The sequence below is a fragment of the Podarcis liolepis genome, assembly GCF_965112155.1.
Source record: "Podarcis liolepis genome assembly, chromosome: 1".
Lineage (NCBI taxonomy): Eukaryota > Metazoa > Chordata > Lepidosauria > Squamata > Lacertidae > Podarcis > Podarcis liolepis.
The window spans coordinates 46,207,796-46,231,338 of NC_139554.1; the positions used below are offsets into that span (position 1 = coordinate 46,207,796).

General features: G+C 43.7%; 1 protein-coding gene across 7 annotated transcripts in view; it reads right to left on the reverse strand.

Annotated features, from left to right (window-relative positions):
• RGS6 (regulator of G protein signaling 6) overlaps nt 1-23,543 on the reverse strand; it is a 211,074-nt gene that overhangs the window by 63,890 nt on the left and 123,641 nt on the right. For all 7 annotated transcript variants that reach the window (XR_014527471.1, XR_014527472.1, XM_083508813.1 and 4 more), the window contains 3 exons: nt 5,478-5,528; nt 3,387-3,493; nt 1,103-1,154 (listed from right to left, as the gene is read on the reverse strand). Coding sequence is in view for 5 of the 7 variants with exons in the window: in XM_083508813.1 (XP_083364939.1) it covers nt 1,103-1,154; nt 3,387-3,493; nt 5,478-5,528 (210 nt within the window). In the remaining 2 variants the exon portion in view is untranslated. The remainder of the gene's footprint in view (nt 1-1,102; nt 1,155-3,386; nt 3,494-5,477; nt 5,529-23,543) is intronic.

The window sequence follows — 23,543 nt, forward strand, 5'->3', positions numbered from 1 at the left end:
CATCTGCAGATCGCGATTCGCCGCTTCTGTGCATGTGCGTTCCATTACTTCCGGGTCGCAGCGGAGCGCGACCCGAAAGCGTTCAACCTGAAGAAACTTCAACCCGAGGTATGACTGTAATGTTTCCAGGGTAAAATGAATGTATGGGAAGTGGGGGCAGAACTGTGATGTGACTTCGGCTCAGCTCTGCTTGCCTTGAGGCAAGTGGGCGCCAACAGAGCAGAAGCAAAAAAAGGGGAGGGAGGTGGTCTTGACAGCCACTGAAACACTGTGGCTGGTGCCCATGGTTTTAATTTCTCCCCAAATGCCTCTGGGGCCCCAACTCAGGGTAGCTCTGGTGCAACGTTACACTGGGGCCCCTAGTGGCAGAACTAGATAAGGCATGAGTACACTGGAAAAACATAACAGTTTTTAAATGTCCCCAAACACTGTGAGATTGAAGAGCCCTGGAGAAATGATTCACAGTAATTAAAAACTAGAGTGATCTGTTGACATATATCTGCCGTTCTTTTATATATTATATTAGTTAAAAGTTACTGGGAGGCCAGGATTAAGATGTCTAACACAATATGCACATCCGCTGCATTAAATTTAAATTTCCATAGAGTTCAAATTGTATTACATACAGTAAGTATAATATGAGAAATAAAAGAAGCCAGAAGAATACAATTAAAAATAATTCAGCACCTAGCACAGCGTATTACAATTGCTACAACAGAAAGAGAAATCATTAAGTGGGCCACCAAGACCCTCAGCAATTTTCAAGTGTTCAGCTAGGAAGAGGGAAACACTGCTCTTGGGGGGGGGGAATCTACTGTTAATTTAATAATTCATCCCATAATGTCTCTTGTGCTTGCTCATTTTATATATCATGAATTTGCTCCAGGAGATGCTGCATGTCAGTTGAATGAGGGTTAATATTATTATTATCATCCAAACTGAAAGACAGTCCAGCTCTAGTCATGCGAACAGAACTGTTTCTTACATGGGAAAGGAGAAGCAATGTGGGTCATATAATGAATAATCTCTTTTTAGAACAACTTGGTCACTGGAGATACATTTACAAATAACATTAAAAAAATGATATCACCCCAATTCTCACCATAGTCTGTGTTTTCTGGTTCCCAACAATTTGAAGGCCAAAAATATGGAGCCTGAAAAACAGTGAATTTTTATCACTATGATGCATTCATCCAAATATAATTATTGCTGTTATCATAATTAATATGTTTTTCAATCACTTCTCATGAGGCATCCCAAAGTAATTTACAATATAACAAAAACATATTTACAACAGTTACACATATAAAAAAGTTAAAACAACTGCATGTATATAAACAATTTTAAAAACTATTTCTCTGTGTGTGTAAAACATCACTTTAAAACATCAACAGCACATAATATTAATATCCAAGTTAATTATGACAATTATTCCTAATGCTAACCGGATAACCGGAAACTAGACCATGGTGGCAGTTCTTACCACAGTTAAAGTAAATGGGATTTGAATAGCCCAGCTGTGTGCGGGATAGCAATAATAATAATAATAATAATAATAATAATAATAATAATAACAACAACAACAACAACAACAACAACAATAATAATAATAATAATAATAATAATAATAATAATATAATAATAATATAATAATAATAATAATAATAATAATAAAAATAAAATAAAATAATAATAATAATAATAATAATAATAATAATAATAATAATAATAATTTATTTATACCCCACCCATCTGGGGTGGCTCCCAATCGAGTGTTAAAAACAATACAGCATTAAATATTAAAAACTTCCCTAAACAGGGCTGCCTTCAGATGTCTTTTAAAAATAGGATAGCTGCTTATTTCCTTGACATCTGATGGGAGGGCTTTCCACAGGGCGGGCGCCATTACTGAGAAGGCCCTCTGTCTTGGTCCCTGTAACCTCACTTCTCGCAATGAGGGAACTGCCAGAAGGCCCTCGGTGTTGGACCTCAGGGTTCGGGATGAATGATTGGGGTGGAGACACTCCTTCAGGTATACAGTACATTCTTACATTTATGAGAAATTAATAAAAACAAGATTTGATCAGTTGTAAAATATTGTGAGTATTATATTTTCTTTCATTGCCTCCTCATATGAAGAAAACTGATATAAAGTCATGTGACGTAACCAAGATGTGTAGACATTCCGGCAGGAAGAAGATGGTGAATTTCCCCCCAGAAATGTGTGTATTGATGTGGTTTGGGCAGTCAAAACAAGCTGAAAGACTCAAGTCTCATCGTAGAACTTTAGAGTTGGGAGGAAGTTGGGAGGAATCCTGAGGGTAATCTAGTCCAACCCCCTGCGATGCAGGAATCACAACTAACACAGATGGAGGAATCACAACTAACACAGATGGAGGAATCACAACTAACACAGATGGAGGAATCACAACTAACACAGATGGTCATATAACCTCTGCTTAAAAACCTCCAAGGAAGAAGAAAGTCCACCACCTCTCGTGGGAGTCTGTTCCACTGCTGAACAGCTCTTACCACCAGAAAAGTATTCCAGATGTATAGCTGGAATCTCCTCTCTTGTAACTGGTTCAGGTCCTAGGCTCCGAAGCAGGAGAAAACATACTTGCTCCATCTTCCATGTGACACCTCTTTAGATATTTGAAGATGGCTATCATATCTCCTCTCAGTCTCTTCTTATCCAGGCTAAACATACCTAACTCCCACAACTGCTCCTCCGAAGGCTTGGTTTCCAGACCCTTTATCATCTTGGCCACCCTACTCTGCACACATTCTAGCTCATTAATACAGTGGTACCTAAGTTCCCGAATGCCTCCATTGTCGTACATTTCAGTTCTCGAATGTCAAAAATCCACAAGTACCACTGTATCCTTATTAAACTGTGGTTCCCAGAACTGGACACAGTACTCCAGATGGGATCTGACCAAGGCAGACTGAAATAGTTCTATAACTTCCCTTGCGCCATCGCATTGTGGGTCTGTCAGCTGCCAATGGGCATGAGACTGATCATAAGATGCCATGCCACGGGGCATAAGTATGTGGTAGAACACATGGCTAGCAACCAAAAAGGTGTGAGACTCAACACCTAGCCCTACTAGTTAAAAATGAATCTTTGTCACAGTTAAAACAAGCCAACCCCCCAAACTTAACTTTATATATAAGCATCTGTTAATGTCAAGAGCACTGCTTAGTTATAATAAAAGTTAAGCATTTCCATGCTGCTGTCAAACAACTAAAGCAGCTCCTCCAAAAGTTAGAAGGCAGCAGGTGTGTGATGGAATGCCTTTACTCTAGGCTTATTCCTCTTGTCAAGGAGAAAGCAGGAAGTTCATATCAAGGAGCGTGTTGGGTCGTTGTGTAATCCAAATTACCTGAAAGCGATAGAAAGTCCCATCATCCTTCAAAGTAAGTACATGATCTGAGATTGGGAAAATGTATCCCTGTGCTGCAATGAGACTTCCCATATGTATTGCTTCAGCTGGAAATTAAGGCAGAAAAAATATATGTCAAATATCTGTACAAAGCAACATCTCCCAAGACCTAGGGTGGCGGGGCCTTGCTGGTACAGCAATCCCTGAGCCATGACCATCTCCTTCCTTACAGACACACCTGGATGCTAAAATTGGCAGAGGGGGGCCCCTCTTGGTACCGTATTTTTCGCTCTATAGGACGCCCTTTTTCCCCTTCAAAAATGAAGGGGAAATGTGTGTGCGTCCTATGGAGCGAAGACGCCGTAGCCCCGCGACCCTCTCCCGGCTGGAGAGGTGAAGCGCAGCTATGGCAGGAGCCTCTATAGCAGCGCGTCACCTCCCCAGCCGGGAGAGCGCACGCGGGGCTAAAGAAGCACCCCGCGACCCTCTCCTGGCTGGGGAGGTGACGCGCTGCTATAGAGGCTCCTGCCATAGCTGCGTGTCACCTCTCCAGTTGGGAGAGGGTCGCGGGAGGCTGCTTTAGCCCCACGCGCGCTCTCCCGGCTGGGGAGGTGACGCGCTGCTATAGAGGCTCCTGCCAAAGCTGCGTGTCACCTCCCCAGCCAGGAGAGCGCGCGCGGGGCTAAAGCAGCCTCCCGCGACCCTCTCCCAGCTGGAGAGGTGACACGCAGCTATGGCAGGAGCCTCTATAGCAGCGCGTCACCTCCCCAGCCGGGAGAGCGCGCGCGGGGCTAAAGAAGCACCCTGCGACCCTCTCCTGGCTGGGGAGGTGACGCGCTGCTATAGAGGCTCCTGCCATAGCTGCGTGTCACCTCTCCAGCTGGGAGAGGGTCGCGGGAGGATGCTTTAGCCCCGCGCGCGCTCTCCCGGCTGGGGAGGTGACACACAGCTTTAGAGGCTCCTGCCATAGCCGTGCGTCACCTCTCCAGCCGGGAGAGCGCTCCCGGGGCTAAAGCAACCCCCGCGACCCTCTCCTGGCTGGAGAGGTGATGCGTGGCTATGGCAGGAGCCTCTCCGCTGCGCCTTTCCGCTGCTCCCTGACCTGCTCTTTGGGGCTGGTGGTGGGCTTCCCCCCCCCCAGCCCCAAAGAGCAGGTCGAAAGGAACCTGAAGCCTGGAGAGCGAGAGGGGTCAGTGCACACCGACCCCTCTCACTCTCCAGGCTTCCAAGGTAGCCGCCTGAACGCACCTTAAATGACACCTTGTTTTAGAGCAGGAAAACAAGAGGGGGAATGTTCTCCCCCTCTCTGTGCAGCGCCTCCTGCCGCTTCACTGAAGGGGCGCTGGGCAGAGAGGGGGAGATTTTTTTTCCCTTGTTCTCCCCCCTCTAAAACAAAGTGCGTCCTATTGTCCGGTGCGTCCAATGGTGCGAAAAATACGGTACTTCCTCCACCCTCAGAGCCTGGTGGCGGCCCAAAAGAGGACATTGTCTGTGATAGGCCCTAAGCTGTGGGAGTCCCTCCCCACAGAGATACATCTGGTGCCTTCATTCAGAGACATACTAACCCCAATTCATTGGAGCTTCTTCCCAGGTAAGTGGGTACAGGATTGCAGCCCCAGGTTCTGCTATAATGCCTCTGCAATCACCGAAATAGCCTCAACATATGACAAGTCTGTGGCCCAGAAAACTTTAAAAACTATCTTAATATATCATAATGATAAAATTCTCAAGTTCTGGAAGAGTTTACCACAATTCTGAGTGTGTGGTAGGCCTCTCCCTATCCTTCTCTAAGGTTTTCGTCAATCCAAATGTGGTAGAGAGAATTCTGGAGAACTCAGAAGAGAAAATGAATTCATTTAGGGATGGCACGAAACTACTTTCAACCCCTCTTTCACCTTGTGGTCACTTTTCCCACCTGGGTCTCAGAAACAGTGTTCCCAGAATCTGGCAACAAATTCTTAACCCTTCAGTTTGGGATGCCACAGAATCACAAGATTCCGAGTTTAATTTTATAGCATACAATATTGCAAGCCATAGATAATACCAAACCCCCAAGCTTATATATTTTTTGGCATTGGAAGAACAAATTACCTGGGTCTTCAATGTTGAGATTCTTCATGAGCCACTGCACTATGTCAGTCCCTAGGGAAAGGAAAGGGAAGGAAAGGAAGAAAACCAAAAGGAATGAGACAAAGAATACATAAGCAATAAGAACTATTTTTAGTGGTGTGGTGGAGAGGAAATGCTATGGGGAGGGGTAAGGCTCCAGGATGTTTTGTTTTACAGCAGGAGCAACGTTGTCATCAGGAGGAGAACCAGGATAACTGTTGAGGCCCCCCGCCGCCGCCGCTCTGGTAGGTGAGGACGAGACTTTCAAGTTTTCTTGCGACAGATTAGCAAAGATGAAGTCAGCAAATAAGGAATATAGTCAGTAGAGGCAGGATGCATCTTTCTTTTTTTCCTTTGATGTGGTTCCCACTGTCACACTGTCAGTTTAAATGGTGACACTTCTTGGCAATGTTGTTTCCGTTTCTAATTAAAACAGGGAAGGCCAGAGAACCTTCTTAAGCCCAATGGCTGCACTCCCTTCTAGGCAATCTTCTGAAGGCCACACACTAGCCTTCAGGGCCAGAAGCAAAGATGAGTAAAGCAACAAATGTGCCATTTTACCTTTTCTATAGGAGGCTAGTTTCTACACGCACTCATGCACCCCCTTCATTCATAAGAACCAGGATCAGAGCAGTGGTCCATCTAGCCCAACAGCCTGTTTTCACAGAGGCCAACCAGATGTCCACAGGAACCCCATAAGCATCAGCTGTTGTTCAGAGCCATGCTGCCTCTGGCACTGGAGGCAGAACTCTCTCTGTTCTGCCGTCTTCTTACCTGTTGCATGTGCGATGTGACAACATTGATGGGGAGCCCATGCTGCAGGATAACAGCTTCTATCATCCTTGGCCATTGGCCATGCTAGCTAGGACTGATGGGAGTTGTATCTGTAGGGTACAGTGTTTGCTGTCCCCAGTTTGCAACAAGTTAGAAACATTACACACAGCAATACCTTCAGTGTCTCGGGCAACTTATTGCTTAGGACAGCAACCAGATTTTCTGGTCAATCAAATATTTATGCCTCCCAATCAATCAATGAACCAGTCAATCGTCAGTCAGTCAGTCAGCCAGTCAGTCAGCCAGCCAGCCAGTCAATCAATCAATCAATCAATCAATCAAGTCAGCCATCCTTCCACACTCCAAAACAATCTGGAGTTTCTGAAGATTTGCAAAGCTTGTACAAAGATAACTCCAGAAACACCGCACAATCACCCCTTTATGTGTACCATTTTTGAAAGCCCAAAGGACTCCTGAGAGGCACCGAGAAACGAAAGTAGTTTTTTTTTAATGGTGGGTCCCTAGCTTTCCCCAAGGCTGACAGATTATCTTCCTGTTGACTTTGCCAGACCATTAATTATCACCTGCCAAAAATGATTACTCACCCTCAGGATAATGACAAGCGTTTCCTCCCCCTGTTAATTAGTGTCACTGCTAATACTCATGTGTCTGATCAGCATTCATCAAGAAAACAGACATATCTCCACACCCTCCTCCCCAGATGCCATTAATCCAACAAAGAAAACACTCACATATGTGTGTGCATGTGTGTGATTATGCAGGCTGCATCATATGCTATTACATGCTATTCATGGGCTTTTTTTTCTAAAACTGCTGTATTTTCTAAAATAAAGAATAATAATAATAAACCTTTATTGCCACTACACCACCTGTGTGCAATGAAAACTGCTTTCTGCAATCTGCCAGGGGTCAGCTAACTCCCTAATTCCTATGGGCACTATTAAAAAATAAAAGTCTTCTGAAAGCCTCTGACTTACAGTTTATTTTCTACAAAAAAAGAGTGGGCTATAACACAAAAACAAACAGACAAACAAACCTCCTTATCTCATAACAAGCAAGCAGGGTTAAATTTCCCATGGAGCTCATCTTCTTATCCACTACAATGCCTTCCAGAACCAAAGTTTTCCCTCTCAAGTCTCTGGCCCTGTAAACATGTTCTATAATGAATATGTTAGTTGTGGTGCCCTTCTTAATCATGCAGGAAAGAAGCAGAAAGCTTTAACCCCCATTGCATATTTTTGAAATCAAAGCCAGCAGAATGCAGAAAACAGGATAAAAATGGGCCCACTGGTGTCTGCGACTGACAAAGGAACTGCTGCTATCCAGGGCATTAGCACACAAGAGAGGCCATTATTTGGCTTCCAAATCTCTTGCATTTTTAGGAGGAAAGCAGCAGTAATGGCTGATGTACAGAGAGATAAACAGCGGGAGATTTGGGAAGGAGGGGCAACGGGGTGGCGGTAGATGTCAGCAATGACTGCATGTTTTCGTGTGTGTGTGTGTGTGTGTGTGTGTGAGAGAGAGAGAGAGAGAGAGAGAGAGAGAGAGAGAGTGTCCAAATTTCTTTATAGGGATGTTTCTAGACCACACACCAGTGATCAGGGTAATGGAAGTTTCTATATATATACACACACACACTCCCATTTCCTGAAAGTAGGAAAGCGAGACTTGGAGGGCCTCCTTTGGCTCCTGAGCCTGAGGTTCCAACTCACCCCTGTTTTATAGCAGACCTATATGAATATTGTATTGCGGCTCTCTTAATCTTAGGGAGCCTGCCTGCCTATGTTAGGAAGTCAGGCAACTCCATTTGGCCACAAGTAACAAATGTGACTGCCAACGATTTCACTGGCTCTGCAGCATGAAGATAAAGTGATGTTCAAGGCCAAGGCCTCAGACAGTGAACTGCTGCTGTCAGCCTGCTTTTCATGTACAGGAGGAGGGTCAGTATAAAAGTTGGCAACATTCATCTCCCCAGAACTGACCAAGGGAGCAACTCTTCCTGGCTCTGTGCAGCTATTATACCTAGCACACATGGTTAGAAATGGAAGCTACATAGGCAACATTTCTGATTTCATCCCTTATAGGAGGCGTGAGGAATCTGCTGCCCTCCAGATGTTGTTGGCGTCTCCACCCCCATCGTTCTGCCCGGATGCTGAGATCCAGTGCCGAGGGCCTTCTGGCAGTTCCTTCATTGCGAGAAGCAAAGCTACGGGGAAACAGGCAGAGGGCCTTCTCGGTAGTTGCCCTGTGGAACGCCCTCCCATCAAATGTCAAAGAGATAAATAACTACCTGACATTCAGAAGACATCTGAAGGCAGCCCTGTTCAGGGAAGTTTTTAATTTGTGACATTTTAATGTATTTTTAATCTTTGTTGGAAGCCACCCAGAGTGGCTGGAGAAACCCAGCCAGATGGGTGGGGTACAAATAAATTATTATTATTATTATTATTATTATTATTATTATTATTATTATTATTGGATTCCAACCACCATCAGCTCCTACCAGTGTAGCTAATGGCCAAAGATGGTGAGAGCCAGAGTGCAGCAACATCTGGGGGACCACAGGTTTCCCACCCCTGCCTTATTCCTCTCCTTTCTTTTTTTCGGGGAAAAAAATTCTTCCTATATACAAAACCTAAGGCTGTCATTATGTGCTGCAACTGCAGCATGACAACAGCAGGCAAGGCGATCAAGCAAAGCAAACAGGCTGAGCGAGTGAGCAGACAAAAGATGGCCCAGGTGGGCCTTCCCATGTCCTCTGAAGAGGAGAAAGTCTTTCACCTCATGCTGCAACCCACTTACTTCTGCTGGCAGGATGGAGCACAGAGGAGAAAAACTCTCCTCCTGTGGGTGGCAGTGGGATCTTGGGATTGGAGCACGTTTTGAGCGGATAGGGGAGTTTGGGGCAAATTGTGGGTTGTGGCGGTGACACCTGTGGGTGGCCTGCAGGGAAACAGAGACTGGCAACAGGGAGGTGGGTTGGCAGGGTTAGGGTGGGGGTGGCTGGGACAGAAGGAGTCACAGTGACTAGAAATTTGGGTAAGAGGTAAAGGATGGAAGTTTGGCAAAGAAGGTAGTCAGGGTTGGCAAGCAATATAGGATGTCCAGCAGCCCCTAGTAGTTAAAAAAACAAAACAAAGTAAGGCAAACAAAAAAGAGGAGGAAACAAGTTGTTACACACACACACACACACACACCACCTTTTCCCCCTGATGGGGGCTCATGGCAGATTTCAGATAAAAATAAGGACCATTTAAAACAGAATAATAATAATAATAATAATAATTTAAAAACAGTTAAACATTGATAGAATAAAAGCTATATAAATCTATTAAACCCATACCAATAATTACAACAAAAGCAGCACAGCACAAGCTCTTTTACTAAAAGCCATCAGTTCCCCAAAACCTGTTGGAACAAGAAAGCCTTCATCTGTTGGCAGAAACACAACTGGTAGAGGAGCCAGTCTAGCTTCTCCAGGCATGGAGTTCCAGAGTCCGGGAGAAGCCAACAAGAAGGCCCTTTCCCGCATCCCAACTAAGTATGGCTGTGAGGGTGGTGGGACCGAGAGAAGGCTCTCCCCTGGAGATCTCAAAACCTGGGCAGGCTGATATGAGGGAATACAGTCTGTCAGATAGCTTGGACCAGACCCACGTAGAATCCAAATGGGACAGTATTCCAAATGGGTGACTAAGGCATGTCGCTCTGTGGCCAAATCAAACATCTCAAGGATGTTATCCTACAGAAATAATTCAATACAACATTTATGGGTAATACCCAAAGAAGCAGCAATTATGAGATGTGCTTGTTCCTTACTTCTTGGATCAGTTAGCGTTGCGCTGCAAAAATGAACTTACATAACACTGAGAAAACGGTGAATCAGATCATAAACTGCCAAGTCGCTCATTCATTTAACGAAGTATTATGGAGACAGGATAGCAGCTCTATATCTCCAACTATTTCCTCATAAATATTAGATCCCACTGTTCCTTGAAAATGTAACCAGACAAGCGTCTGTCACAATGACAAACAGCAAGGCAATCAAGGAAAGGGGGGAATGGAAATATCAAGTTTGAGAGCTAGAGGAATTATAGATACAATGGATTTGAATCACCACTGTCTGAGATACACTGTTTTTATGTCCCATCACTTTTAGGAAGATTGCAAAGCTCACAAGAAATCAGCCACAATTTCTTGAGCCTGTCTGCCTCCCCATACTTCTTCACAGTTAGGGTAGCCATGTGCCCTTCTTCACAGAGGACAGCCCTCTATCCGCAGGGATGTCCAGCTCAAGTCATGTTTAAAGATAAAGGAGGCCTTGAAGTAGCCCATACAGTTAACACCTTGAAAGGAGACAAAGCAGGCACACAGGCCACCTGGTCAAAGCTTTTCCCACTAGGATGGGATTTATTGTATTTCTGGTTAAATTACAGTAATCATTTTCTAAATTTGCATCTATACATACATATTAGTATATTCTAGTGTATTCAAATGTTATGCAAATCTGTGGTCTCTTTTGAATTAAGCACCTCTTCTTTTGGGGGGGGCAATGTGTTTCTTGCTACCACATTTATAATATTTGATGAGGTGAACAATATGAAACAGTCTACATAGTTTCTGGTGTGGAAAAAGAACTGCTCGTGATTATATCCTTTTTCCATTAGATGGAACATTTTGTATTTTTTGGGACGCGGGTGGCGCTGTGGGTTAAACCACTGTGCCGCTTGGGCTTGCTGACTGAAAGTTCGGTAGTCTGAATCCCTGTGACGGGGTGGGCTCCCATTGTTCAGTCCCAGCTCCTGTCAACCTAGCAGTTTGAAAGCACGCCCCAAAGTGCAAGTAGATAAATAGGTACCGCTCCAGCGGGAAGGTAAACGGTGTTTCTGTTCGCTGCTCTGGTTTCGCCAGAAGCAGCTTAGTCATGCTGGCCACGTGACTTGGAAAAACTGTCTGCAGAAGCGGACAAACGCCAGCTCCCTCAGCCTGTAAAGCGAGATGAGCGCCGCAACCCCAGAGCTGTTCGCGACTGGACTTAATTGTCAGGGGTCCCTTTACCTTTGTATTTTTATTGTTATCTGTATTTAAATACTTTTTTAAATTGTACCTTGTTTTGCTTTTTGCTCCAGAGAATATTTGTTGATGGATTGCCATGAAAATCATCAGCAGCATCACTATCATTTTACCGCTGCTACTACTGCAACAGCTACTTATTAAATGTGCAGAGCATAACTGCAAGTACAAGAAAAATGCCCACAAAGGGCCTGGAAAATTAAAGAGTGGGGTTTAGTCTCGGCAGACTAGGCAGTATTCTAAGGCTAATTTTCATATTTCATGCTATACAAATGCTAGTCATGTCAAACATTTTATTGCAGCTACCAAAGGTCATTAAAGTTCCCTCTGGGGGCAAAGATTTGCATGCAGAAATAAGGTATAATTAGAAAGACCAAAATTGTCTATCTTGTACCTCCAAAACAGGAAATAGCAGCTCCCATCACTGCCTTGATGCTAACATTCTCTGTTTGCAGAGAGAGCTGTGGGGAACACCTTCCAAAACCTGGTTTGGGCAAGAAGTGTTAATAACATTGCCTCCTCTGCTGCCCACAAAATCCAGTCTTCAGCTGGAAGGGAAGGCAAAGCACTTTCGATGCAGCATCCAGCTCTCTCCCAAGTCTGTTGCCTGTCTTCTTTCTTTTCCTGTTTGAAGCCCTTAGAGTGCATCAGCAAGACAAAATGTGTGGGACCTGCTATCAGAGGGCTTATGATTCTTCCCCCCTAATTCGCCTGCCAGACAAGGGATTTTCCATGTAACACCATGTTGCGCCACAATGTCCGAAAACCATTTAATAGTATTTCCCCCCTGTAATTCATATGTAAATAACTGCTCGTGTCAGCATGAAAAATCCTGGCACTTCCATCTGAAAGTGCAGTAATTGCTTCACTTTCAGTATCAGCATGTGGTAATTGCTCTGTTTGCTGCCAGCCAGATGCATCAAGAAAGAAACAGCAGCATGGAGCGTTTGAGCAATGAGAGCAGAGCGCTCCCTTTATTTTCTGCACCTTGCCTCTGGGGTGTGTCATGGCAGCACTGCCTATGACATATCAAGAAGAATCAGGCTGAGGCCTCCTATATCTGAAAGGCTGCCTTCTTTCCACTGGGCAGAGGAGGCCTCCAGCTGATTTTGCCACTGCTGCTTACTGGGAGACAGAGGTAAGGTCAGTGCGGTGGAAACACACTTGTGCAGACAATCTGGCACGGGTGTGTTTGCACTGCACTGATTCGGCCACCACCTCACCCCTCCTGATAAGCACCAGGTCAGTTGAGTGGTGCCACACCACCAATCTGTCTGCTACCTGTTCCAAAACACTTGGAATAATTTTATTTATTTATTAACTATGTATCCCCATGTCTCCCCCAATAAGCTCAGTGTTGGTTCTTTCCAAAGTTCTTCCCCCGCTCCATTTATCTTCACAACAACCCTGGTTGGTAGGCTTGGCTAAGAGATGGTGCACCAAGGTTACCAAGTGAGCTCTATTACTGTTGTTCATGATGATGATGACTGAATATATAAATTGCTTTCTCCAAAAATGACTCAAGAAACAGAGTATTACAATCTCATGGTGGAGGGGCAAGTTGCACATGGGTCTCAGCCTTGGTCCAAAGACACTTAACCAGTATATCACAATGGCAAACAGAAATGAAATATGAAATTGACAGCGTAACATCAGAACTGGATATTTTGTACAATATTATTCAATATTACTTAAGAGAGTTGACCCTTTTCCATTTTACACACACACACACACACACACACACACACACACACCGTATATTATATTTATATGGCATATTTCTCCCTCAGGGTTCAGTTCCCTTTCTTGTGATTTCTTGATCCTTCTCATTTTTTGGTGAATAAGATAGCAACAATAGAGGGATTAAAACCAGGAGTCTTTATGAAATGGGTCGAGATCAGTGCCATCTCCACCTTCTAGATCAGGGGTCGGCAAGGTTTACCTCGCCTGGGCCGGTTCACTCCAGCAGAGATCCTTCTGTGGGCTGGATTGTGCGCAAGCATGAGTGCGCGCACCCATGATTTCCAGCGTCTGTGTCTGCGCAGATGCGATTTCTGGCACTGCGGAGGTGAGTCCGGTTTAATGCAGTGTGCAGGGACTCACCAGGTGGGCGGTTCAGTTCAGGGGCGGCTCGTGGGCTGGTTAAATGACCCCGGTGGGCCGCTTGTGGCCCATGGGCCTTAGGTTGCCGAGGCCTGTTCTAGATTGAGAAGGAATTCACATTGGAAGGTGGGCTCGAGAATATATATTTTCTAAGCCCTATTCCTACTTGTAAGTATGCAAAGACCTCATTTCAAAACCAAAGCCAAGATTAGTGAATAAATTCCCAATCAGCTGCCTGCAAATAAAATACATTCAAGATTTGGGCTGGACATAATTCAATTTATTAGCAGTAGTGAAATGGAATCGTTATCTCATTTTTCCAAGGAAGGGGGAATCTTCTTTCATCTTATTCCTTGATAGAATTCTTGTCAACATCAGAGTCCCAGGAAACCTTTAACTGCTACGCCCAGGATCTGAGCTCTCTGGCACACCAGAAACATTAATTGGAAAGCTGAGAAGGAAAGAGCATGAAATCCTTTTATGTCCTTCTGAGACTTGCCAGAAATTGAATCTGAAGTTTCAACCTGCGAGTTAAATGTCCTGTACTGTAATCTAAGTTTCTCAACCCTAAGCCACTAAGAGGGTTGTTTCTGCCGAAAGCTACTGTACTGCCATGCCTAGATTCAGACTGGCTGGCTAGTGTGTGCTGTGGATACCAAACGTTAAGGCCTCTGATATTTAAGCCAGTGCTGTGATGTCTGTTTTGGTCTGTTATTTCCCATCCATTCATTGGGTTAATTCTGCGGAAAGAGGCTGGAAATGTTAAATGTTAAATTCTCTAGGCTGCTGGGCTTTGTCATTTACCGTATTTTTTGCACCATAACACTCACTTTTTTCCTCCTAAAAAGTAAGGGGAAATGTCTGTGCGTGTTATGGAGGGAATGCCTATGGGTGGCATGCCTACGGATTTTCCTCCTCTAAAAACTATGTGCGTGTTATGGTCGAGTGCGTGTTATAGAGCGAAAAATACGGTACCTTAATATCAACATAATACTGTTATGAGGTACCTAAGGAATGTCCATATAGTCAAAGCTATGGTTTTCCCAGTAGTGATGTATGGAAGTGAGAGCTGGACCATAAAGAAGGCTGATCGCCGAAGAACTGATGCTTTTGAATTATGGTGCTGGAGGAGACTCTTGAGAGTCCCATGGACTGCAAGAAGATCAAACCTATCCATTCTTAAGGAAATCAGCCCTGAGTGCTCACTGGAAGGACAGATCGTGAAGCTGAGGCTCCAATACTTTGGCCACCTCATGAGAAGAGAAGACTCCCTGGAAAAGACCCTGATGCTGGGGAAAATGGAGGGCACAAGGAGAAGGGGACAACAGAGGACGAGATGGTTGGATAGTGTTCTCGAAGCTACCAGCATGAGTTTGACCAAACTGCGGGAGGCAGTGGAAGACAGGAGTGCCTGGCATGCTCTGGTCCATGGGGTCACGAAGAGTTGGACACAACTAAACAACAACAAGAAGTGTCCTCTTCTTTTTTAATAATGCCTGCACCATTCTCTTGTGCCCTACAACCTCCCTGGCTGTCCAAACTCATGGGAAAGCCCATAGGAGGATGCCACACAAACTTTTTGGGGGAATCACTGCCTATGGGAGCTGCCTGGGGAATGCCTGAAGGTGGTACAATTTCGTTCGAAGTTTAAGAAGCTTCTTTTCGTAATTTTTCAAAAATAATAGTTGTGCCACTCAGCTGCTCTGTGCTTCTGAAGCTGCATAATGGGACATTTAACAAATGTCCTGTTAGGTGCCGTTGGAACATTCAATAGATGTCTTCTTAGATGACTTCGGAGCTGAGGAGTTAGAATAAATGACCTCATGTCCTCTAAAGGGACAGAAGTGACCATGTACTCTGGAAGTATACTGGGATGCTGGTGGTTCTCTGAGAAATAGGAGAATAGGGGTTTTGGGATATCTCTCAGTGTGTTGAAGGTGTACCTCCACTTATGTTCTGTCTTCTATATTTGTAAATAAACACAAATATTTGACCTTATTTTTTGGGGGGGAACCAGACCCAGATCAGCTCTGCACCCTTGAAATGTCTCACAATTCTGAGACTTTTGATGTATGTTTAACATCAATCCTTTCAAAGTTTGTTGCCTTAAAAACTTAAAACAACAGCAACATAAAGGCACTAATGAGCAGCAGCCAACTCAGCAATTTACAGCCCAACCACTAGTTCTTGAAAATCTGCCCAAATAAAATCCAGCAACATATGGAGGATGTAAGTCCTTAGTTTAATGCTACATGGATGAGACTCCTTAGGTCCAAACACAATGCCGCAGGTTCATGCCCTCTGCCTCCTCCCATGTGGCTTAGGCCATGTTAACTTTCATTTACATAGAATCTTGTATGACTGTGTTATGTACAAAAACAAAAACAAACCACAACACAATGCTTACCTATATAAGCCAGCTTCATAACCTGTGGTTTGAGGTCTGCTTGGTTAGAAAGTACACAGCACTAAGCTGAAATTCTTTGAAATAAAAAGTAAACTCAGAAGCAGTGGTCCTTTCAACCATACAGTAGGAAAAGAAGGGAAGGGGGAGCATGTCAGCCCGATGTGCTGCTTAGGTTTGTGGAGGCTTGCCCAAATCACGCCAAGCCATGGTTTAGTGTTACATATCAAGCCAGACCTTTCTTAACTCTGTTCCACACCAGGCATAGGGAAACTCGGCCCTCCAGATGTTTTGGGACTACAACTCCCATCATCCACAGCTAACAGGACCAGTGGTCAGGGATGATGGGAACTGTAGTCCCAAAACATCTGGAGGGCTGAGTTTGCCTATGCCTGTTCTAGGCGGTGGCCAAGGTGTGTTCCAACAAACATGGAAAAGTTGTGAGGGGAAGTTTATGCATCCAAAAGAAAGCACTGGAATATGCCAAGACAACAACGTATGCGGTAAGTAACCACTTAGTCCCACAGGTTCAAGGAATCACAAATACGGAGGTAGATTGCCTTTGAATGCCAGTTGCTGGAATCAGAAGTGGAGAGAGGTCCTGCTCTCTGGTCGCTGTGGGAACAGGACGCTGGTCGCTGATCCAGCAGGGCTCTTCTTCTGTTCTTACAAAAATGCACAGTATCACACCATTTTCTTACAGGAACTTGCAAACATGGAGTGCAACGAAAATTAGACAAAAGAATGCAAGTACCACTGAAAGAGGTGCAGTCTCCTAGGCACAAATCCCCATCTACATTATCCCATATCAATGAAAAACAGTGGACAGATATATTGCGGAAAGTTCCTCACGCTACAGTATGTGCAAATGCAACCCTAATTCCAGTATCAGATGCTAGAAAGGCAAAATCTCACACGGGATGCTGTCCAACTCCACCTCTCCTGCAGAAGTATGAATCAATTCTGCCTCGGGCAAGAAATGTCCTGGGCAATCTCTGCTCATCACATTCAAGTCTATGTTCTCATATAGAACATAAGCTGCACAATCCTTTGTTTATCCGTTCATTGCACACATACACACAGAGCTTCCTCCTCAGCTTTTCTCATTCCTTTGCTCCCTGCTTTGCTTCCTCTCTAGTAAGACACCTTTGAAGTTAGGCAGGAGGGCTTTTTTTTATGCCTGCACACCAGCTGCAGTGAGCATTTGGGTGAAAGCAGAAAGCTGAGGGGCCCACAAGTTATTAGTATGCATTGTTATCTGAGACAGTGACTTTGGAACATGACTACAAACAGTGGATTACCGTTGCTGAATTCTAGCTTCAAGGAGCCCAAATTCTGCGTAAATCTATAAATTGGCCATTGTGTGGCCCCCCCAACAAAAGACCCACAAAGGAATGGGGCCCTGATAGAAAAAAGTGGCTCACTACAAATCCTCTGTTAAAGAGTCCTTTATGTATTAGTGTCCGAGAAATGCCTTCATTCATAAATCTGTTCCATTCTGTTTCCACATTAATTGGCAATTAAAAAAATATAAAATAAAAATCTGCATGATAATTGGTATCAAATAGATATTTTTGAATATATTTTCTCAAAATTATTATTTATTAAATTACAGATTTCTAACCGCATTTTCCTACAATTTTAGTTGAGAATAGCATTGCAAAATTCAAAGTGTGGAATACTAAGAATAACCAACATTCCAACCTGCATTCTAACAACTACATTCCCAACCTGCACCTTAGTCCAGGAGGTGCAGACTTAATGAGTCTGTATAGTAATTCACAAAGGCTGAATTTCTCAAACTTCCCTTCTGCTAAACACACACACAATAAGGACTTGACTCTGCAGAAAAATGTCATCAGCAAAGCACCATTCCAGAAACAGTAATGCAACTTGGCCACCAGATGGTGGACTTGTACACAAAATAGAAAGCCAAAGTCCCACTGATTCTAAAACTTTCCATTATGTTATTTATTTATTTATTTAAAAACGTGCTACATACTGTGTGTGTTAGCTAAGGTGGATTGCCGGCATCTGTGGACACATTGATTTTGAATTAGCAGTCATTAACACTTCAACATGCTGCTTGCCCTTTCAGCGTAAACAGAATTTATACGAAAACTGATCTAATGTGCATTTACAGTAGTCTGCTACTGCTAGGAGCAATCTGTCTGCAGTGGGAAGAAACAACCACCGGATGTTTTGTTGCAAAGGCCAGAAGTTCAGGCTCATTCATAGGCCATCATAGGCATGAGAACATCAAATGAGCAAGGCAAGTCTTTTATTTGTTTGCTAGTTTTAAACAGTTGTATGTCTCCTTTCAATGGAAGTATTCCTATAATATTATTATGAAATTATCAGATCTAGTGAAAGGATACATTTGGGGAAGGGGCGCTCATGCAGCTTGCTCTTTCCTTGTTTATTTCCTGTTCCTATTCTGTAATAATAATTAGCATTGTATATAGTGTTTTTGAGTGCAACAGTACAGAAATAACTTGTATTAATATTGGCACTGATCTGGTTCAGCAGATGAAACAGCCAGGAGTGTGGGCCTCTCAAAGTGCTGGTTTCAACCTTTGAAGTCTTATGCAGCTCAGGATCCCTATGACCTAAAGGGCTGCCTTTCAGCGTAATGCTGATGGTCAACAAAAGAGGCTAGAAGACTCTTGCAAGGAAAATCTTTAAAAATGTAGTATATACACTGACAATTGGGAAACACTGGCCTGTGAGCGCTCCAATTGGAGAGCAGCCTTTATCAAAGGTGTCATGGACTCTGAAGATGCTCAAACTTAAGACGAAATGGAGAAACTTGCTAAGATGAAGGCATGTTTTGAAAACCCTCACCTTGATCAACTCCTGCCCAGAAACCTATGTCCTCACTGTGGAAGGATGTGTGTATCCAGATCACCAAAGAAGAAGACCCTGAGATCACCAGGTGAGACTCTTATTTATGTGCTACCGCTGAGGGGGATCCGGATGTTAGCAAAAAAAGAGAACAGGGCCATTTCTGTAGCAGCTCCCTGTCTATGGAATGCTGTCCTCAGAGAGGCCTACTGATGGCAACTTTGTCACTTTTTTGGCACCAAGAAAAGACATTTTGTTTCCCCAGGAATTTGGGCAGCAGCAATGACTGGATGTTTTAACTCTGGTTATGCTTGTGTTTCTTTTTTCTGTATCACTGCATTCTGTTTTTGCAAATCACTTCAAAACTGTCTGTTGTGGGAAGCAACTTATAAATTTAACAAACTAAACTAAAAAAAGTCTCCACTCTTTTTGCGGGCAGAAGGGTGGGGGACCATAAATACACTGATCGCAAGATGCTGTAGGCAGATGTGGTATAGAAATGATGCAATTGTGACTGGCAGAATAGACAGTTTATGTGTTTGCCTGTGCGGATAAAATTCTTGAGATCCATATACAGTAAATTGCTCGGTTTCCTGAAGGGCTGCCCTCACCCATATCAGCCTACTTGTGACTCCCCGTGAGAGCAAATAGGTTGACAAGCAGAAGCAAGGGGGCTTTTTGGAGGGTGGAGATTGTGGAATTGTGATTCCACAGGCTCTGTCACTTCAGGCCTTTACGAAGAGGCGGAAAACTTACCTGTTCACTGCTGCCTTCCCATGATTTAAGAATCAGCCCGGCTGCTATAATTTTGGTTCTATTTTATCTTACATTATGTCTGTGGCTTGATGGTTTTACTGGGATGAGTACTGTTTTAAGTCAATGAATTTTGGGGTATTACCATCTATTAATTTTATTGCCAAGGTGTCTTTTTTTATTTAAAAAATGTGGTTTTATAGATTGCTGTTCTGAATTTTCTTAGTTTTTATCTGAGCTGCCTAGCAGGAAAGCTGCCCCTCTCAAAGTGATTGGATATGGATATGGTAAATAGATAGATGATAGATAGATAGATGGTAGATAGATAGATAGATAGATGGATAAGATAGATAGAAATAGAGAAACCACAGTAAGAAAATTGGTCATTTCTCATTTGACAGCCTCATCTGCATATCTAAGGATCAGGTTATGTTTACATATTCTGTAAAGGAACACTACTCTAGGCCATTGTTAGAAGCCATTGAATATTTTCCTCCTTGAGATTCTATGCCTCTACAGCAGCCTTTACCTATCAGCCCACCAATGTTTTCCAGCCTAGAGGGCACCAGGTTGACAAGGTCTGCTCTCCACCACTGCCATGCATTCCTGAGCACCCCAACCCTGTTCGTTTATGCTCTCCATGTTTCTTATCCAAAGACATGATAGCACAGCAGGAAGGTTTTGCAAATATGCCTATGTGTTGACGTACATATCTCACTTACAGTTTAGCAACACATCAATCACACATCCATCACAAGCTTGTGCTGATAAAACCCTTTACATTGCAAATCACCTTACGTGTGTGCACATTCGGTAAACACACGCTCACAAAGCTAATTTGAAAGCTATCTGCGCTTTGCAATGCAGCGGTGGGAAATCCTTGTTTCAAATGGTCACAAAGCCATGCATGCTAAATTGAAGTATCGAAAGAATATCCTGGGAGGAAAAGTGTTAGGGAAATGGCAAAGCTTTGCCAAAGCAGATTTCCACCTACAGTGGCTGTACAGTGTACCTTGAGATTGCGAAGGCCTCCGCTGGGAATGTAGTTCCCTTGGGACATCATTAAGTGATCACAATGCCTTCCGCACCGTTCCATGCACGAGATGAACTGCCCCCCTTTTCTTTCCCCCCACCTCCAGAAACAGGCTATAGTAATTGTAACTGCTTCACAATTGAAGGAAGATCAAATAGCAGAAAATCTCAAGAGGATTCTCCCTTTCTCTTTAAGGACTTAGCTCATATAGATCACTGATAAGACTCAAAGGTTTGTCTCCTTACCCTACATCACAGCCACAATTCTTAATCAAAGTGTGCTCTGTTCTTTCTCTATATGGCTTATTTATGGACTTAACCTTCTTTGTACAGAGACACATCAGCGTCCAGCATACATAAATTATTTGAACAGCTAGGGCACAATGGAGATGTTAATATTGTTTTCTGCCAGTGCTTCACATTATCTGATGCCATGCTGCATATATTCACACACAAAGGAATTGGTACACAGTTCTTACTTGGATCCTCACCACCAAGGCAGCATTTGTTAGTTCTAGTTGTGTTGCAGATCTGGAGCAAGTTTAAAACCCAGAAGTTCTGTAAAATAGAAATCACTGCATGCTCAACAATGGGTCAGCGCCCAGTAATGAGGCACGTAAAGACTGGAAGGAGATAACTACAAATAAACACAGAAGAGGACAGAACCATCATGACCAGTGCTTTTTTCTGGGGGTACGCATACCCCTAAACATTTGTCAAAGTAAAAAAAAATTCCTTCCAGTAGCACCTTAAAGACCAACTAAGTTAGTTCTTGGTATGAGCTTTCGTGTGCATGCACACTTCTTCAGATACACATATCTGAAGAAGTGTATCTGAAGAAGTGTGCATGCACACGAAAGCTCATACCAAGAACTAACTTAGTTGGTCTTTAAGGTGCTACTGGAAGGAATTTTTTTTACTTTGACTATGGCAGACCAACACGGCTACCTATCTACTCCCTAAACATTTGGTGAATCTTTGTCCATTTACTGTATTTATTTTTCCTGATTTGAACTATAAAATGGTGATTGTCTTGAGTCAAAATGAGAGAACCCCTAAACATTTTTTTAAAAAGCACTGATCATGACAAATGGAACAGTACCGGCTTTTATGTTGAACTAATTGGCCATTAATGCAGTATCACTGTAGGAGGGCAATGGGGAGCCTCCTATCAACCAAATTAGGTTTTGGCCCACAAGGCCTGTTTGCCCCCAATCACACCATTTGTGACATCAGGTATGGGGCAAGTAAAGATGCAGCTGCAAAGGAGCTATTAAAGCGCACTCCTGCTTGTTCCGTGGCAAATGGGGCTTGCTGTCAGTGCCTATCAGCTGCCAGTGTCCACAAGCCCTGTTGGGATCAGCTGAGCTATGGCGTTCCTGACCATGAACTCCCTAGTGCAGTTAATCTCTGCTTTTGGCAAGGATCTTAATTTGAGTTCAAAATGCCCTGTAGGGAGTGCAGGAGTTCAGGATCCAGCCTGTGGACCGGATGTTGTTCCTTACCCCTGCTATAGGATCTTGGTAGGGGGTTTCTATGTGCCCTACTTTACAAAGGGCAGTTTACTGTCAGAAGGATGGTAAAAGGACAGTCCATTGTTTGAATGGGCCCTCTGCTTGAAGCAGTGTTAGAAACTAAGACATGAAAGCTGGGAACTAATGGCACCTTAAACCTAGGTTATGGGCGCAACAACGCAATGTCTAGGTGTTCTTTTTTATAACAAGACTACAAAGCTGAATATGAATGAACTGCAGCTAAAATATTATGTTCATTTTTCACTTGGTCTAGTCCTTCCTCTGCCTGCCCCCCCCATAGTCTTATGAGGGTCCCTTCTTGAGTTTTCAGATATACAACTCTACATGTACATGAACCTATGAAAACTTTTGGCAAATTAGAATCCTCCTTTGTAGCAATGCATTGACTCTTCTTTTTTTTGGTGATGTGTAAGTGGCCATCCACTTACTCTGTGGGTTGAACCAAAGAGCCTAGGGCATGCCGATCAGAAGATCAGCAGTTCAAATCCTCACGATGGGGTGAGTTCCCATTGTTCAGTCCCTGCTCCTGCCAACCTAGCAGTTTGAAAGCATGAAGTACAAGTAGATAAACAGGTACCACTCCAGCAAGAAGGTAAACAGCATTTCTGTGTGCTGCTCTGGTTCGCCAGAAGCATCTTAGTCATGCTGGCCACATGACCCGGAAGCTGTATGCCGGCTACCTTGGCCAATAAAGCGAGATGAGTGCCAACCCGAGTCGTCTGTGACTGGACCTAATGGTCAGGGGTCCCTTTACCTTTTAAGTGGCCATTCTAGATCTTAGGGTAGAATGACAGAGATGAGTCTTTGGGTCAGTTCAGTTGTTTTGCTAAATTCACTGTGAGCTTCAAGCCCCCCATGCTGTGGGTTGCCATCCCAACAGCCAAAGCCAAAAGCAGTGTCTTCAGTGAGTGGTGGTTGGGTGGAGAGATTAGTACCATTGCCTATTTCATTTAGGGGGCACAGAGACTGCCATACTTATATTGCATGGGGAAAGGAAAGAAGACCCATGTATTAGCAAAACTGGTTTATTCTGTGCGTGTGTGAGATTGTTTGGGTCCCACTTGAACTACACAAATGGATTTAAGTGCCACTTAAGAAACAGCTTTAATCTGCTCTATTTGATCAGTAGCTGTAGTAATTTGGAGAGAAATATAATTTTGTTCAAAACCCAATAATTTGATGGTAATAGACTTTTCAATAAGGGGTTTCTGAAAGCCATGTATAAATGCTATGTACATATACGCTCAGTTAAAATTCATTCATTGCTCCAGTGAAAACAGTCACACTTCTGATGGGGCCTAATTGCTTCATTAGTATTCAGTAGATAGAAAGAAATGATAAGTAACAAAAATATTAGAGAGGGGTTTTGTTTTTTTAAAAGAATAATCTTCTAGCTTTTAAATTTCATTTTGATTTTTTTGCTGTCCCCGTTACAGCAGTGCACAGGCCTGTTTATAGCTTAGTATGGCAAGCCAGTAGGACAGGGGTATGTGAATCTAACGGGTGGGCCAA